The sequence below is a fragment of the Ambystoma mexicanum genome, chromosome 5q (genome assembly GCF_040938575.1).
Source record: "Ambystoma mexicanum isolate Mex_15411 chromosome 5q, UKY_AmexF1_1, whole genome shotgun sequence".
NCBI classification, from domain to species: domain Eukaryota; kingdom Metazoa; phylum Chordata; class Amphibia; order Caudata; family Ambystomatidae; genus Ambystoma; species Ambystoma mexicanum.
In genome coordinates, this window is record NC_090933.1 from 1,057,477,062 (window position 1) to 1,057,495,353 (window position 18,292).

The following is an 18,292-nucleotide window of genomic DNA, read 5'->3' on the forward strand; positions in this document are numbered from 1 at the left end:
CTTCATTTGTTGGGGAATAATATTTTGCATTTGCTGCATTGCTGCCTGTTTGGGTCTTTGCTTCCTGTTCCTCCTTCACTCCCCCACCCTGCCCCCGATGCCTGATTGGGCGAGCTGCCCTGTGTGTAACAGCTGTTGTGGAAGTACATCAGCCGAAGCTCGGTGCAACAACCTATTTGCCTAGAGGTGCTTGCGGTGACTCTTATTTAATGTATATTCTTTTGTTGGCGAATAAGCTTTAGCATTTGCTGCATCGCGGACTGTTTGGGTCGTTGCTTCCTGTTCCTCCTTCCCTCCCTCCTTGCACCCTGCCCAACCCCTCATTGGAGCTGCCCCACTTAAGTGCACCCAGCAGTGCAGCTGCACTGGCTCTGCCGCCCCTGCGGCGAAGGACCCCGAGGCAAAGGTGCATCCAGTGCTTGCTACTACCAAAAATTACGCTGGATGTCAGAAAAACGGAATAAACGTCTCTCGTTAACTGCCTTCAGGATGGATATTAACATTGACGCCCCCCAGACTCACCTTTGCCCCACCATTTTAGAAACTCTCATCCACCGACCCTCCTCTAACTTACAATCCCCTTACAATCCTTGCCTGTGTACTTGAATTCCTTGTACAACATTGAGGGTTGAACTGGAGTGAGTAAAGAGGACACGCCACTTGCTCTTCTTGGATGAATAGCCATGTTGCAATATTTTCCAGAGGTTTGGTAATCTATAATTTTCACGTGGACCCTTTATCTGCCATATGTTGCCCAAGGCATGTGATGCCGTGTCATCAGGAAAACAGGTTCTAAGTCCTGTGCTTTTAGTTAACAGACTGATGCATTCTGGGAGTTGCAGGGCTGGTGATTTGACTCATGCAACCAGTGTTAGGTCCCGATATCATAGGTTTGAAACCAAGAAGGTCCACCCAACATTCACTTTGCAACTTGAACCATTGCATACTATCATACAGGCTTTCTGCAAACACCAATAAACTCACCTGCAGCGTCATAAATCCTTGAAGGGGGCTTGGCACTTATTGCCACAATGAAAGAATAATATAATATTTGTGTGTTTACACTTGAAAAAAGTTATCCACGATTTTTTTGAAAGGGGGCACGAGAGAAAACACTTAAACTGATTCTGACAATTTTTGAGAATACAGGAAAGAAAAAAAAACAACCCTAAAACAGGAAACCCGAAACACAATCTAGGACTCCCTCAGCAGGGAGTTGCACTCCTGCTACGAGTGGGAACTTGGGCAGGGTCAGGTGGACTGCATCTTCGCCAAGTGGGGTAGGCCCCAGATGGTTCTGTTTGCGACGGTGGTGAACTCCAAATGCCAGAAGTTCACCAGCAGATTCCATCAGCCGAGGAGCCTGGGGGGCGCGTTCTCCTTCCCGTGGGAAGGGATGTTTCTGTACACATTTCCTCAGTTGCCTCTCCTGCTATGAGTCATCAATACACTCGGACCGTGTCAGTGCAGGATGATACACATTGCCCCGGCATGGCCGAGGCAGATTTGGTACCTGGACCTTCTCAGCCTGTCAGCATCTCCTCCGGTCAAGCTACCAACGGTTCTGGATCTTCTCACCAGAGAAGGAGGCGCAACCCTGCTTCACGACACGGTCGCTCAACCTGAGGGCTTGGCTCCTGCAGCCCTAGAGTTTGGAGCATATAAGTTGCCGGCGGACTGCAGGGAGGTCCTCTCCAAGGCTAGGGCATCGTCGACTCTGAAGTGCTATGGTTACAAGTGGAAGCATTTCGCTATATGATATGATTGATTATTTATGACGCACTTAATACCTAGAGTTTTCGAAGTGCGGACCCCAGGGATCGAACCTGTGTTGCTCTGTGTTTTGCTTCCAAGGCGAGCATGTTGCTCCTGAGCTATCCTCCCGAGTTGGTGCCGGTCGCAGAAGATCACCTTTCTGAGGGTCACTCAGGGCCCTCACGATTCTGCCATACTTGCTATCCTTGTCCAAGGCTGGACTGGCACACGCTTCTATCAAAGTACATCTGGCGGCTATCTCCCGCTACACAAGGTCTCCAGGAAGGTCTTCACTTTCATCTCATCGGCTCGTCAAGGAGTTCCACAAAGGACTTTTTCAATCTTTCCCGCTGGTGAAGGCGCCTGCCCCGGCATGGGAACTCAATGTGGTTTTGAAGATGCTAATGGGGGCCCCCTTTGAGCCTATGCATCAAGCCCCTCTCAAGTTCCTCTTGTGGAAAACTGATTTCCTTATGGCCATCACCTCCGCCAGGACGGTGGGTGCGATACAGGCCCTGTCCTGCAAACAGCCATACCTGACTGTCTACGAATCGAGGGTTGTGCTGCGGACGCACCCCTCTTTCATGCCGAAGGTTCCATCGGAATTCCACCCCAACAAACTTTTTATGTTACCTGTTTCTATCCCAAAACTTTAATCTCCGGCTGAGAGGTCCTTGCACTCGCTGGACATTGCTCCTACCCTGAAGTTCTACGCGGTTTGCAACAAAGTTTTCGAAAGACTTCTCAGCCGTTTGTGCACTTTGGTCCTGTGAACCCTGGGAAAGCCTTATCCAAGGCTTGCATCTCGAGGTGGCTTTCCGGCTGCATCATGCAGTGTCATCAGTTGGTTAACCGACCGTTGCCCGGCTGTCCGAGAGCCAACTCCACTAGAACGATCGCTGCGACAACAGCGTTCCTGGCTGGTGTGCCCCTGCTGGACATCAGCAGGGCTGCTATGTTGAGGTCCACGCATACATTAACAAGGTTCTACTGCGTTGACAAGGATTCCAGGGAGGAGTCCAGAGTCAGCCAAGCACTGCTACGCAACATGTTCGCTTGAGGTGAGTCTATACCAGAGGCAAGATTGAATTGCTTCTGTTGAGCCTTGCAACCTCCTGTGGTTGTGTAATGTTGTACTGCTAAGTATTTGTCATTCATGAGCATGTGAATCCATGCCAGACCCCATACTAGAGAAGGAACAAATTACTTACCTGTAGCTATTGTTCTCCAGCATGGGTCTGGCATGGATTCAAATGCGAACCCTCCCTCCTTCCCCTATGAAGCTTTTCTTGGTCATACTGTCACTATACGTGCTTACGAAATCTGAAGATGGCTGCCAGAGGAGGGGCTTACAGAGAGGACTGTCATTGGCTGGGGGAGGGGGGGGAGTATGACCCAGAGGACAGTAATTGGTTTAGGGGAGAAATACAGTTTTGAAAGTGAAACTGTTTTTCTTTTACCGAGGATTCCCAGCTTAACGACGGGGAATATTCATGAGCATGTGAATCCATGCCAGACCCATGCTGGAGAACAATAGTTACAGGTAAGTAACTTGTTCCATATGACAAGTCTGAGAGACCAGAAAGTGCAAAGTATTATACATGTATTGTTACTGTGAAGATGATGATGACCAGGAGTCAAAGGATCACTCTGGAGAAGCAGAGTGAGTGGTCTAGCTTCTCACCACAACTGATTGATCCGAAGAAGTACAACAATCCCATTTGGGACTTTCAAAGCAGCTCAACTGGGACTGAGACGAGAGGGAGTTTCTCTGAGGAGGGATAACAGTAGCAGCAGACATGAGCCGCAAGGGAAGCCGCACATGGAGCAAAGGGAGAACCTAATGTGGTCTACCAGCAGGGGACTACTCGGGTTGCCACTGAGTAAGTCCTCCAGGTGTCCTAGGCCCCGTCGAAGGGCATGAATGAAGGAACACCCAGCCAAGAAGTGTCAGAGCGCTGCCGATCTACTGCACGCCCCGCTCGAAACCCGAACGCTACTGAGCCTCGCAGAGGGATGCAGGTGTACGTTTTAACGTTTTAAACTGGAAGAAGGGACACTGGTAAGCGGGGTGTCTGGGAGGTGCAGGAGGTCTGGGGAAGCAATGGGAGGAATACGAAGTTGGAAGCAGATGGTCTGGGACCATGAACGAATTGTATACTTGGCAGGAGAGTGAACCAAGGGGATACAACAAAGCGGTGAGAGTCTGTGGCCCGCACCGAAACAAGAGAACGAGAATAAGGGTGTCTGGGGCCCTGAACCAGTTGTAAACTTTGCAGGAGAATGAAACAAGCGGATACAACACACCAGTGCAAGTCTGGGACCCACACGAGGAAATAAGGATCTGGGACCCTGTGAGAGAAAGAGAGGCATTCGACCAGGAAACACTGGCTTTGCAGGAGAGTGAGCCAGGCCGTGTAAAGTATTGCATGACTGGGACTCGCACCCACATGTGAAGCTGAGAGCAAGAGGGTAAAAGGAACCCTGGAACTGACCCAAACGAATCCTATGCTTGGTATCGAACTGTGCCAAGATGTTAGGATAAATAAACACAAACGCAAGACACATTACCTTGTGAAATGCCATGTGACATTTTATCTGAGAGATAAGGGGGCTTAGGAATCCCAAAGGAATGAGCCTAAAATGAGAAGTCTAGGTGAAAGGAGCGCAACCCTAACATTGAAATCTTGTATTTTTAGAACATTATTTTTCATCTCTTTTTATTACCAGAGAGACTAGGAACTTTCCTGTCGGTTGAAAACCCAAAGAACACCTTTTCCTTTAAGAAGAGATCGTCCTTGCACAGTTACTTTAGATTATTAGTGTTGGGGACAGAGGTAGGGTTGAGACACAACAGTTAGTTTTAGACTTCCTGACAATTTCACTATTTTTTTTTAGGCAGGGAAACCCCTCTTAGTTTTAGGGATAGAGAGGCATTTTTCCACCCTTACATTAAAAAATAAAGGTTTATACCCAAAAACATTCCACCATTGTGCCCGAGCCTTACTTCTGCATCCTTACACTTCTCAAACCTCCTTTCTCAAAAATGCTCTTGCTCACCACTCAAAACACCTTTCTAAAGCTACTACTCGGAAGCCATATCCTTTGAGACTAGCCTGTCTGGATCCTCCTTCCCTGTGGTCGGACATTGGAGAAGGTGTTGCAACTGTGTAGGGTGAACTGGCCTGGTTTGAGATTGTCCCATGTACCTCGGTTGTATGATCTTTGAGTCCTGACTTGGGGTTACATCAAGGAATCCCACCCTCTTGGATTCCAAAAGGGCCCTAGCCATGTGTGAGCTGCTCTTCTCTACCAGCTCATATTGTGAGGAGGCCGCCTGCTTGACTGTGAGTGCCTTTGCCTTTGTGGCATGTGAGTGAAACAAGTGTCAAAAAACCTATAGGTGAGCTAGGATAGGATAATGGGAGTATAAGAAAGTTTCTATGGGAGTCTGGCGGACCATGCGGAACGTGTTTGCAATCATTGTTTGTGGACAGATTGCATCAGTCCCGGCCCCACAGACTCTGATAGTCTGTCATCTATTGGTGTGCTTTCTCCAGCAGCAATGCTGAAGAAATATACACATAAGTAACTCTGCTTTCAAGATGGGTTTCTCCAGCAATGCTGCTGAATAGAAACCTTTTTCAAAATTGCTGTCTGGAACTTTAATTTTACTTGCCACAGCTGTGGAGGATGGCATTGGATTGCTAAACCTTCTGCTAAATTCAGAGCCATGCAGCTTGGATCCCTTAAAGGGGCAGGCACACATTTGTCTATTAATCAACAGACTTTGGTTATCAGGGAGGGACATCTTCCCCTGGGCCAGCGGAATACCTATACCACTGTCTTCAAAGGTTGGTTGCTTGAACCGCCCTCATAGACCTCAATGGGGTACTTTTCATATGTTGATTCCATAGCCCACCCTGGAAATGCTGTGAAGGTGGTCTGTCGATTCCCTGCACCCTCATTGACATCCTCCGGACCCAGCTTCTACTAGCTCAGAGAGACCCCAGCCCGTCTGACACCCCACTTTTAGACCCCAGAGTCAAGCAGGGGACATTGTCACACTACATATATACCTAAATGGATTATGAGTTTGGAAAGTACTTCAGTGAGTAACTTACCCTTCATAAAGTGATACAACTACTTGCCATTTAGCATTCAGACTCTATCATTTTGTCGATTTAACTATGACAAATGGACAGACAAACGGTTTCTGTTGTGAGATTACACTGGTGCTTCATACATAGGAACCTAACCCCACACTAGTTGACTGTCTTTTTGGATCTCAAAAACACTTGGAAATAGTTTATAAAGTCTGTTTTGGATCCTCATAAGTGATACGTATCAAAATTAAAACGATCAAATACAAATTACTGTAATCTGAACTTACTCTTTTAAAGTCCATGTGTGTGGCTTTTTGTGAGGAAGGTCATGTTTCCTCACTTATTGTACTGTTAACACCTGAGTATCATATTAGGACAGCTAAAATGGTACAATATACTTAACCCCATTAATCAACTGTTTAATATGACACTCTTTGTTTTTTAGGATCTTAAAACTTCTAGAGGTTTGTTTGATGAAATGAAGAAAACTGCCAACAGTAACGCCAAACAGGTAATTCATATGACAAAGATTGCAAATTAGCTTTTTATTTTTATTTCCTTATTCCTTGAGCACCCTGCCTGCATGTTTCAAGGATAACGTCCTCTGCTTCTGCATATTAATTTTGGACATAAAAGGTACATGCTGTTTTAAGAATGTAGCTGTATCATCAAAGTTGTGAGCATTCGATCACAAATAGAAAAGCAGAACTACTAGCATGGCTACATAAAAATAACTGCAAATGTGGCAACTAACTAGATGATTATTGCAGTTTTGCAGTAGTTATAAGCCAAGATAACCTGCTTAAAAAAAGCAATTGAACTGATGTGAAACCAGAACAAATGTGGGCAAGTGTTTACCAAGACTGAAACCTTAATGTTAAGATAAACAGGCTCATTACTAGTTCCCCGGTATCCCGCCGGTAATTCCGGCAGGATACCAGGGAACTACCGTACCGTCTCCACTGCACGATATCCTGTTACCGGGATATTACGGGCGGTGGAGATGCCAGTAACTCCCCATTACATGAAGTCAATAAGGACTCCATGGGATGGGGTTGCCTGAATCACTGGCACTGTTATTAACAGTGCCAGTGATTCAGGCAATTATCTGCGGGTAGGGGCCTGATCTACCAGCAGATCAGGCCTGCCGGTAGATCCGAGCCCCTACTGGCAGACTTGTAGTTTTCTGGTCTGGAAAGGTGCTGCTATACGTTATTACCAGCACCTTATTTCCAGACCAGCAAACTTATAATGAACCTGAAAGTATTAATATGCAGACAGCAGGCTTTTCACTCATTCTACTATCACGAATGTCTCCATTACTGACTTGCTAGCTTTATCATGGACCGCTAGTATCAGTAAAGAATGTAATCTAAAGCATTGCGCAAAGCGAATGTGAAATGATATAACTGGGTCTCATTTAGCATGACTTCTGCCATTTGGGAGACCTATTATTATTACTATTGGTGATTTTATATGGCACTTCACGCTGGCCTCATCCAGCTTCTAAGCACATGGAGTAGTCCTATTCCCATTGCAAGTGTTCACCCTAACCTATCTTCGGGCTAAAATTGGCGTTTGGTCCTGTAAGAGCAAGAGACGGGTTAGAGTTAGTGGGAAGAGGAGAAAAAGATGAGTGGTTGTGGTGATTGAAGAATTAAAGCACTCATCTGTCTGCTAGTAACATTCTATAAGTGAGTTGGATCATGGAATATGGGGTTCTGTTACCAGAGAGCAACAATATTAAACCTATCTCTCTCAACTTGTATATTCCCAAAACGGCCACATTCATACCTTTCATACAGAAATCTATTGCTGACCCCCAATAACCCCTCATTCTGCAGACCTGCCTATCCTTCCATACCACTCTCAAATCCTCAAGATGGTTGTCTTGAGCTGCATACTCCTCTAGCTCGATGTATACTCACTTGGTGATCCCCTCCAATTTGGATTCGAGCACAAGCACTCTACTGAGACTACACTCATCCATGTTGCTAATTATCTAGGACTCCCCAAAACACTCACTCCATTGTCACGGTTTATAGTGACATTTTCGAACGTCACATTTTCGAAATGACATTTTGTCGAACAAAAATGAAGAAAAAATGTTTTCTCGAATGCTTTTTTTTGTTAAAATTATTTTTATGCGGGGGATCCCCCCAAACCCCTGTTATTTTTTTTTATTGACACTTTTCTTTTTTACTAATGAAACACAAAGAAAACATAAAATAAAAAATAATACATTCGGAATTTTTTTTAGGCATTTTTGTGTCGACAAAATGGCATGTCGAAAAAGTTTTTTTCGAAAATATAACTGGATACCATTGTCACTCTTCTAGACCTTTCGGATTCCTTTTTCACTGTTAATAATCCTTACCTTTAAACTCTTTCATTCAATGACGCTGTACTTGACTGTGTCTCATATCACGGACTACTCCATCTTATGGGACTCCAGCACCTCCTCCCAATACCTTTTCCCGTGGGTGTCCCTCAAGTATCGGTGCAGGGCTTGCATCTCTTCACCCTATATATCCCATCCTTAGAACATTTGGAAGTCGTTGTCATTGATGTTCCAGTGGCTGATAATACGATTGCTATCAAAATATGTACATTTCTTGATAATTCTCTCTATTTAATATATTGTGTTTCAGGGGTCAAAATTAGAATTCGTGGAGCAGGAGCTGTAGGTAGCTCCTGGATGTCAGGATTTTCCTCTAACCAGGAGCTACTCATCATCGCCTAGGAGCTATTAATGTCTCATGAATGAGTTAGCGCATGAGAACACTAAAAGAAATGCAGTATTAAGATAATTATATATTTGTATAGCGATTCAACATTCAGAGATGCAGCTCTCCCCTTAAGACAATCGTCCTCCGGGAACGTATCATTACGAAAGTCACATCCACTTTATATCGGGTCATAATTGTTTTGGAAACAAGTGAATTGTCCTATCTCAAGGCATAGTGGGAGCTGGATGTGGGAACACTTGATCCTGAGGAATGGGTTGAGGCACTGATGTACCTCGAGGAGTCCGGATTTTGTCAGCCAAACTTTGGTTAATACAGCTCAAAATACTCCATATATACTATACTCCAGTATACTGTTCCCGCACTGCACTTCTCAAATGGGGGCGGGCTGAACATGCGAACTGTTTGAGATGTGGGGGTAACGAGGGACTTTTTTTTACTATCCTGTGGGAATGCCCCCAAGTCTGGGGAAAATGTCTGCATAGATTGAATAAGGTTTTGCGCTCCACAATTCCTGAGGACCCAAAGCTGCTCTTACTGGGAATATTGTACAATCTCTACGAAAAGCTGTCTTTCTTCACTGCAGTTGGTCTAATAAAACAAGCTATTGGGATCAAGTGGTGGGGCAGCGGAATGCCCCAGGCTAGACATGTGAACTTCCGAGGTGGACATATGCAGATCGCTGGAAAGGGAGTATATAAGAGAGTATATATGAGAAGCGCCATCTGCTTTTTTTCCTGCCCAAGGTGAGTGGCTCTGAAACCCCCTGCTGCAGAGTGACCCGATTTGAATGCCATTTAATTTTTCAAAACCACGTGGAGCGCGGCATGCTCCCTAGCCCCAGGCTGCTTCCTCCTCGGCCTTATCCCGTCTCCCAGACCGCCCCTGAACGTTGATTGGTGCTTCCCCTACATATAATTCAGCACTGCAGGCAGCCCTCTGCCCGGCAGCCCCTGCGGTTAAGGGCCCAGAGGCAAATGACGGCTCCTACATTGGCGGCTCCAAACTGTGTCTGCAAGTGTAAGCAGGGGAGGCCAGCGGCCAGCTGTCAACCAGCAGCGACAACCAAGGTAGGTGTGGCCCGTGTGGGGAGTACAGCAATCACTGCACTCTGGAAGCCCTGCCACTCTACTTATCCTCAAAACATATCAGGCCAGGATACTAATACTAACCAGCTTAACAACTAGGCAGGATTTGAATGTTAGCCAGTGCCACTTGTAGTTTCAACTATGAATATCAGCATACATCACATCTATACAGAGGTTTGGTTGTCAGCTAGTGCCACATTTAGATGCACCTTGCGATTACTTGCTCGTGACACATCTAGACACAATGTGGAACCCAGTCCTTTCTCCCACTGTGCAGGACTCTCAAATATAGGTGTAGCCTCCATCTTTGTCAATTGTATGGTGAAGGGTACTGTATGGTGAAACCTAGGCCTTTCTCCCACTATGCAGGACTCTCAAATCTAGGTTTAGCCTCCATCTTCATCTATGGTATGATGAAACCTACTGTACTGTGGAGTCTAGGCCTTTCTCCCACTACACAGGACTCAAATCTCGGTGTAGGCTCCATCTTTGTCTATGGTATAGTGAAACGTAATATTTTGCGAAACCTAGGCCTCTCTCCCATTATACAGGACTCCCAACCTAGGCATTGAGAAAAATTGCAAATGTTAAGTCGCAAGACATATAACCCACTAAAGAAAAAGCTCACATTTCTGCATACTTAAATCACACAAAAACCCACACAACCACCTCTCGCACAGCAAACTGCACGCACTTCACACAGCAACAACAAACCATCAACACATAAACCGCACCAACAGCACACGAGGACTGACAATGATCCAACACTCACACCTAAGCTCAACGTACAGTGCAAACCGTACTGAAGCTGCCAACAGGACATCACTTAATCTTGCTTCTCATCCTCTTTCCTCCATACTGCATGGGCATCCCTTCCAAGTGACGGGAGACAGAACCTTTTTCATCAGAAAAAAAACATCTTTCCCTTTATATTTGTTGGCGCGGGGATGGGTGTCCAGGGAGCATGCACTGCCCTGACTCCGCTCTCCGGTGCCACTCCCCTTTCCCCTGTTTTGCATTGACTCGAACGGGCCAAATTCACCAGCATTCCTGGGTTTGGCTTTGGCCATGTAATTCCACGCGTGGATACTTCTTGTCTTTTTTGTCTTTTTAGCATTCAGGTACTCGGTCCTTAGGCATCACGCCCCTCCCCGGCGCATGACGACTTCCAGAGGGTTCAGCGGGTGTCCATCCTGCCACCCACCTTCTCGGACATCTGGCCCATGAAGCGTGTGTCAATCGAGGCTTTTGCTGCCACCTTCCTCCCCTCCCCCACCTCAGGTTCACGCTCACCCTAAAACAGCCCCTGTCCCTGCTCTACTCCTCTATTTCTGCTACTCTTGATGTTCTTGCCCCTGTCATGAGGACCAGTTTGAAGTCCAAAGCCAAGTGTAATTTCTGGTATGACTCCGACCTCGCTACACTTAAACGCAAGTCTAGGGGGGCTGAGAGAAAATGGAGGGCTCCCAGGTACATCTTGGGTCCTTCCTATCCTCCATCTCTCTCTCCACCTGTGGTGTTCACCAGGGGTCTAACCTCTCGCACTGGCTTTTCAACCAATACCTGGCAGCTCTCCCCTACTGCATTTCCATCTTCTGCACAAATGTCCAGTGCTATGCAGATGACACCCAACCAACTAATTTTCAGGCTTCCCTCAGCCACCTCCTCACCTTCCCTTAGCTCTGATTGCCTAATCGCCATTCAAAACCGGTGTGCCACCAACGATCTCTAAATGCCAATAAGACGAGATCCGCCTCGTTGGTACACATTCACCATCTTTTCCCCTCACTCTCTGGCCGGCCTCCCTCGGCCCTCCTCCTAACCCTACCTGTGAGGCTAAGAATCTTGGGGTCATCGTTGACTCCACACTTTCCTTCTCCGCACACATCTCCAACGTCTCTTAAAAAGTGTAACTTCTTACTGCACCCCCTTAGAGGTACTCTGCCTTTCCTCTCCTTCCACAAGAAGCTCATTGTCTCCCAAGCTCTGGTTCTCTCTAGGTTGGACTACTGTAACAGCCTCTTTCTAAATCTACCTGCCCTCTACAACTAATCCAGAACAGGACTGCAAGACTTGACGTTGGCCTCAAGCCCTGGGATCGTATCTCCCCAGCTCTGAAATCCCTTCATTGGCTCCCGGTTGATGCAAGAATAAAATGTAAAACCCTCTGCATTGTCCACAAGGCTTTCTGGGGTCTGGGTCCAAAATACCTTTAACTATCCCTCTGCAAATACCTCCCCTCTCGAGCCCTTCGCTCCTCTACTTCTAACTCCCTCAGGGTCGGTTGTTTTTCAAAGAAACAAGCTGGGGGCACATATGTCTTCAGCTGGTGCGTCCCTTTGGAACAGCCTCACAGCCACCCTGAAACTTGAGGAGAACCATCTCCGGTTCCAGAAGCACCTCAAGACCTTCCTCTTCACGTCCACCTTTGCCTCTCTTCTCCCCTGCTGATCTGTTTTTCTCTCTCAGCACCGTGCACCTGGACACCCTCTGTGCTTTGGGCCCAGGAAACTGCTCACCCTGCCTACCACTAGCACGGCTCAGGGCCACCCCTTGCACTGGGTTTCTGTATCTGTACCCATACGGTGCCCCACTCTTCTTCTGCACTTATCAGATATACACTATCTGACTAATCTTGCACTTGCCACTTGCTGGCTGCACTACCACTTTTCACTGCCTTTATTTATTTACTGCACTATTTATTCTGTTCTCTCCTTTTTTCTGCACTTTCCACTTCTCCCCCCTCCATGCACTTCCCCCCTTTTTCCCTTTTCCATGCACTTGCGCGTTCTTAATGTCACTGGGCCTATTAAGATTGTTGTTAATTTTGTTCTCCCTTGTTCCCCTCTTTGCTTGGTCACGCTCTGAAACACTTGTATATGATTGCGATATAAATAAAATATCATATCTTTCTTTTACCGCGTCTTTACCCGAGGGGCTCCCCCTTGTACCGGCACTATGGCCGAGGGGCTATGCCCTAGCACCCGCAATACGTCAGAGGGAGCGCCTAAACGGAGCTCTACCGGGCCTAGGCCCGAGGAGCAGGGTAGGCCTCGCAATCCACACACAAGAGTCTTGGAGGAGGCTGGGTCCAGGGTGCCGAGCAACACGTCGCAGGCACGCCTTAGGCAGCTCGACAAGATGCCGAAGAGCGAGTGTCAACGTGGGACTGGCCTCAAGCAGGTACGTGGCCTACAGCCCAACCCTCTTTTGCACAGGGTGGCTTTCCTCTGCGTCCATACGGGCAGGGTATGCAGCGGCTCCAGCAGCTCACAGCTACCCCGTCGCCACACCCTGCCACGTCCTTGGCCAGTAAAGAGGTGTTCTTCGAGAGGTTCATCGGCCTCATGAAGTCACCTCGGATGGGGGTTATCCTCAAAGACGCCATCAGGGAAGTCCTTCCCGCAATGTTAGCGGCACCACAAGCGCCTCTGCCCCATGCCCCAGTGCAGCCGCCTTCTCCAACTCACCAGCGGGCTCCTCAGGCTGCTCCGTACCAGCCTCCGCCGCCTCCTCAGCCCCTGGCCACGGTCCCTGCACCCCAGCCTCAGGCTCCAACTACTCCTCCTCTGACCCCCAGGATACAGATGAGGAGGAGGATCTGGACACACCATCCTCAGCCAGGGTCTTCCACGAACGTCTTGCTGGGCTGGCAGAGTATCTGGGCCTACCCCAACCCGAGGTCGAGCAGCCGGCAGGAAGGGGCGGTACTCCTTTCTCCTAATACTCTGTGTAATGAGGTTGGTAGACATGGAGATACGCACAGTGCTGATGGTGGGTGATACGGAGATAAGTACGGTGCTGATGGTGGGTGATACATTCGTACAAGATCTGCACAGGTATGCTGTGCAGAGAGGCGTTGCTGCTAATTTCGGGTTGGTAGGAATGGACGCTTTGTGGCCCAGTCTCGATGCATGCAGTGTTGGCGGTATGTTTCGCCTTTGCAGATATGTGGCCTCTATCGTTACTGGTGAAGTTGTCCTGGTGCATTATGGAGGTCGACATTTGGGTTATATGTCGTATGGACGTTTGCCCCGTCACCTGAAGAAGTTGATGAATTCAGTGATGCAGATTTATCTCACTGCTAAGGTAGTTTTCTCACCCATTGCCCCAAGAGGAGTATGGGACCATGGCAGTGTAATTTTTCCCCAGCCACAGCTCGGAAGGTGTCTTATGAATAGAGGCATGTCTGCATTTATGTGCACTGATGGCCTGTTCTCCACCCACTATGAGAGCATGAATTTCCAAAACATACACTGCTTCCGTGCAAATGGCATTTCTTTGAATGCCATTGGCAATACAATTTTCTTGTACACTGTGCACGAAGCGTTGCCCATAATTCAGTAAAAATTGGAGGAGAAGCAAACATTCATACGAAGAAAAAAGAAAACCTTTTCAGCTGGACCACTAAAGACCCAATCGCCTACCCTGTTTCCCACTCCCCCAACCCTCTTCCTAGCATGAAAACTCAGCGGATTATGCTGTAGTTTCAGGATTACACGTGCCACTTCCAGCCATTTTCAGGATGGGAGCCATGGAAATGGGACTGTTGAGCGAAAGACACTGCTCAATAAGGTTTGTGGTTGTGGTGTGTATGCAAAAACTGTGGCAGAATGTCTTTGTACAAAGAAGTGCAGAAGGCTATGGTGGTAGTGTGCAAGATAAAAGGCCTGCATCCTGGGTGTATGCATGAACTGTATGTATTTGGCTGAAGTTGATAACTTGCTTGCAGTGCTGTTTGTGGGCGATAATTTTTCGAAAGTGTGAAATAAGTGTGGTACTGCGGAGAGAAAAAAAAAACCTTTGCAGTGTACAAGGTAAGTGGCAGGCATCCTACCGTTATGAATGCATTCTGTGTATATCATATGATGTGCAATTGTATGCTATGGCATGCATAATGTGCCTATACACACGTTTATCAAAGTGCAACGAGGCAAGGGAGGGGGAGCAGAGGGGAGACAGACAACAAACCTACTAGGCCAGGTGTTACTTAGATCGCCCAAGTGCATGGTCCCGACATCAGAGTCGCCAGGTAACTAGTGCAGAATCAGTTTACGCCAGGCAGTCAGCCGGGGAGAGGAGGAGAAAAAGCAGACGCAAAGAGAAAGGCTTTGAGGTGCTTCCGGAACCGGCGATGGTTCTCCTCAAGTTTCAGGGAGGCTGTTGCAGAGTGTGGCCCCAGCCAGAAAAAAACATGTACCACCAACTGGTTGATTGCAGAAGCGACTGACCCTGAGGGAATGGAGGCGGTTGAGGGAAGAGCTTGAGCACAGAGATGTATAGGAAGTGAGAGTTGAAGGTATTGAGGACCCAGAAGGCCTTGTGCATAATGTAGTGTGTTTTCACCTTATGCCTCACAGCCACTGGGAGCTATTGCAGACATTTCAGTGCAGGAGAGATATCATCCCAAGTTGCGCAGTCCTCTTCTGGATGCGTTGCAGAGAGCGGAGAGTAGAAGCGGGCAGATTTAAAAAGAGCCTGTTTCAAATAGTGCCGCCTAGACAGAAGCCCAGCTTTGCAGACAGTCACCTTTTAGAAACTTGCTTTAGGTTGGTAAAATACATGCAATGCTGCTTTTGGTGGCACATTTTTACGATTTATGTAGGAGATGTTAGTGGGGAAAACATTTTGTAGCATTGTCGCAAAGAAAGAAGAATTCCTGTTTCGGTATTACAATGCATGATATGGGTAAATGAAAATGTTGCAAGCACATACCACTGAAGTGCCACTTTATGGTAGGGATGGGAAAAAGAAAACAGTATGCTTTTAAAGGCACTTATAACACAGTGGTAAACATACTGAAAACATTTTTTTCATATCTCCATTTTGTGGTGATGGGTGCTCTTCTGGGTGAATGTGGATGCACAGCTCTTGCAATCTTTTACTGAACTTTCTACTGGACATGCTTTTGAGTCAGGACACTTGCAGGCTGAATTTGTAATGGTACCTATGAAGTGTTGTGCAGAACTGACAGTGTTAGATGCTAACGTCTTGGATGGCATTGGTGGAATTGTGTGTGCCTATTAACTGTACCCAATGAGGTAGTGGTGGACAAAATATAGTGGAAAGGGAAGATGGACTGCTCCTGCTTTACTGGGATGCAGCCCTCGCGGTACTTTGGGAAGCGCACGTGCCACAATTTGCGCTTCTCACCATGCTGGCCATTGGACATGGGACTGTGGGGATTATCCAATCGGGTACTCTGGTGTGGTTCACAGGAAGGGGCGGTCATACTGTTGTACATTACTCTGCGTAGTGAGGCTGGCTGACATGGCGAAACGCACTGTTTTGACTTTGAGTGATGCCTTTATAATAGATCTGCACAGGTATGCCCTGGAAAGACACTTTGATGGCAATTTTGGTTTGGAAGGTGTGGACGCATTGTGGAACGCTGTCTATGAGTGCAGCTTCACCGACATGCATGCACTTTGCAAAGACCTGCCCACTTTTGCTACTGCCGATGTTATCATCATCCACCACGGCGGCATGCATATGGGTTACGTGTCTTTTTTAGGTTTGTCTCGTCGATTGAAGAGGTTGCTAAATGTAGTGAAGAGGCTTTTTCCCACTGCCAAGTTGCTTTTCTCATCCATAACACCACGAAGAGTATGGGACAATGCTCCTGGATGATGTTCCGAGCCAGAGGCAGGAAGGTGTCATCAACAGAAGCATGTATACTTGTTTGTTCGCTGGAGGGATGTTCTTCTGCAACAATGACCTAATTAGTTGTGGAAATGCAGAGTTTTTCCAAGCGAAATGGCATTTCGTTGTCACCCATTGGTAATGCTGTTTTGTTTGCCCGTCTACACGATGCGGTGAAGAGTTTACTGTAACGATGTCAGCACAAGAAAACACAAAATCAAATAAAAACTGAAAAAGGTGTTTCTCTAGAAGCATCTTTAAAAAAAAATCTCTTTTCAGAGCCTCCCCTTACAACGAACTCCCCCTACCCTGGTTGCAATTTATTCCCCCAGGCCCGCACGCAGCACGAAAGCCACATCCAGGTATTTTGAGGATGGCAGCCATGGAAATGGGACTGTGGACGCAGAGGACTGTTGTGTGTGTGTGTGGAACTTTTTAACAGTACGCAATGATGGCGCGCTGGAAAGAAGGGAAGAAGGAATGTTTCTGCTTTATTAGGGCATGGCCCTCGCTGTCCTTCAGGAAATGCACATGCACATACTCACGTTTTCAGCATGCTACCCATGAGATTGGGACAGTGGGGACTATCGCACCTGCGGGTGTGGGTCACAGGAAGGGCTGTTCATAATTTTCTCCATTAATGTGCGTACTGAGCCGGATTGACATGGTTGCTATTAGTTGCAAACGCAATGTAGCACAGCAGATTTGGTCCACCATCACTTACAAGGCAAACCTATGTGGCCTGCTACTCTGTTCTGAAAAGCTGCAAACAGATTGCGGAGCAGCTCTGTGGTGTGGCCTTTTGTAGGGTTCATGTGGAGAACTTGCACACGGAAAACAGGCCTACATTGTTCAAAAACATACATACATGTGCAACGGCCCATTGTGCTGTTTGTAAGCGTGTACTTTCCGAAAAACACTCCATAAATTGCTCAACACTGTGCTTTGACGCTGTCTGAGGGTCCGGATCGTGTCCCACAAATAAGGGCCCACGCCCAGCTTGGGTGCGGTCCCATGGTGACTTTGCCACTGTTTTCCTTTGGGACGGCTCTCCGCAGGACACGTTTTGGGCAGAATAAGTTGTGCGCATGTGCATAGGTGTCCTATGCACACCATTGCCACTTCTCTACTGAATAATAGTGCGCCACACGTGCGCCGAACATTTTGAGAGACGGTGGCTGTTCATAGGGAATAGCAGGTGCAATGTTTACCTGTAGGACGTGGGTGGGCGCCTCGACCTAATTAAGGTTCCTTCGCATATGCTGCACAGTGACGGTGTTACCAGGACACAGAGGAACAGATACACATGCGTGTACTTGCACAACGAACAAACGTCTGCTCCCACACGTAATCACTGGTGGTGGACAACATGCGGACATGCAGAGCGTGCTGGCGTCGTACGGATGCCTAGATTTTCATTGTAGCTGCGGTGTCTGTATGACACCTACCTTTTCCTTAATTGCCGTCATTCCAATGAGAACTGTGTGCCGCTGAGTCGGAACGGCATTTAAAAAAAAACATAACACATATACACACAGCACATTCATACACATCATTCGGAAAGGGAAGGGGTAGCAGAAGTGGATACTTATTTTGGGGAATTGCACAAGTTGGTTGAGAGGGTAGGAAGAGATTGCGGTATCACCGTAATGGCTTACCTCACACGGATTTTGAGGGGATGGTGGGCTCTGACATGGGGGAAGGGGTACACGTGCAGGTCTGCCAGTGCTGTTTTATTTAGTCCATAATATACTCTTGTAACCAACCTTTAAGGCGGCACAATTGTTAACCAATTTTTCCACTTTGGCTTCCGGGCTGTCCATTTTGTTATTTACAGAGTTTCTTTCCTTTCCTATGCCCGTATGCTGTTGTGGAAGGGGTGCTGCTTGTGTTGCCTTGCTTTCCTTTCCAATATGTTCTCTTACAGAAAAGAAAATGTTTGGTGTGCATGCTG

The 18,292-nt window shown here is 47.3% G+C and overlaps 1 protein-coding gene across 2 annotated transcripts in view; it reads left to right on the forward strand.

Annotated features, from left to right (window-relative positions):
* MTBP (MDM2 binding protein) overlaps positions 1–18,292 on the forward strand; it is a 701,292-nt gene that overhangs the window by 619,533 nt on the left and 63,467 nt on the right. For both annotated transcript variants that reach the window (XM_069621563.1, XM_069621564.1), the window contains one exon: positions 6,307–6,372. In XM_069621563.1, coding sequence (XP_069477664.1) covers positions 6,307–6,372 — 66 coding nt within the window. The remainder of the gene's footprint in view (positions 1–6,306; positions 6,373–18,292) is intronic.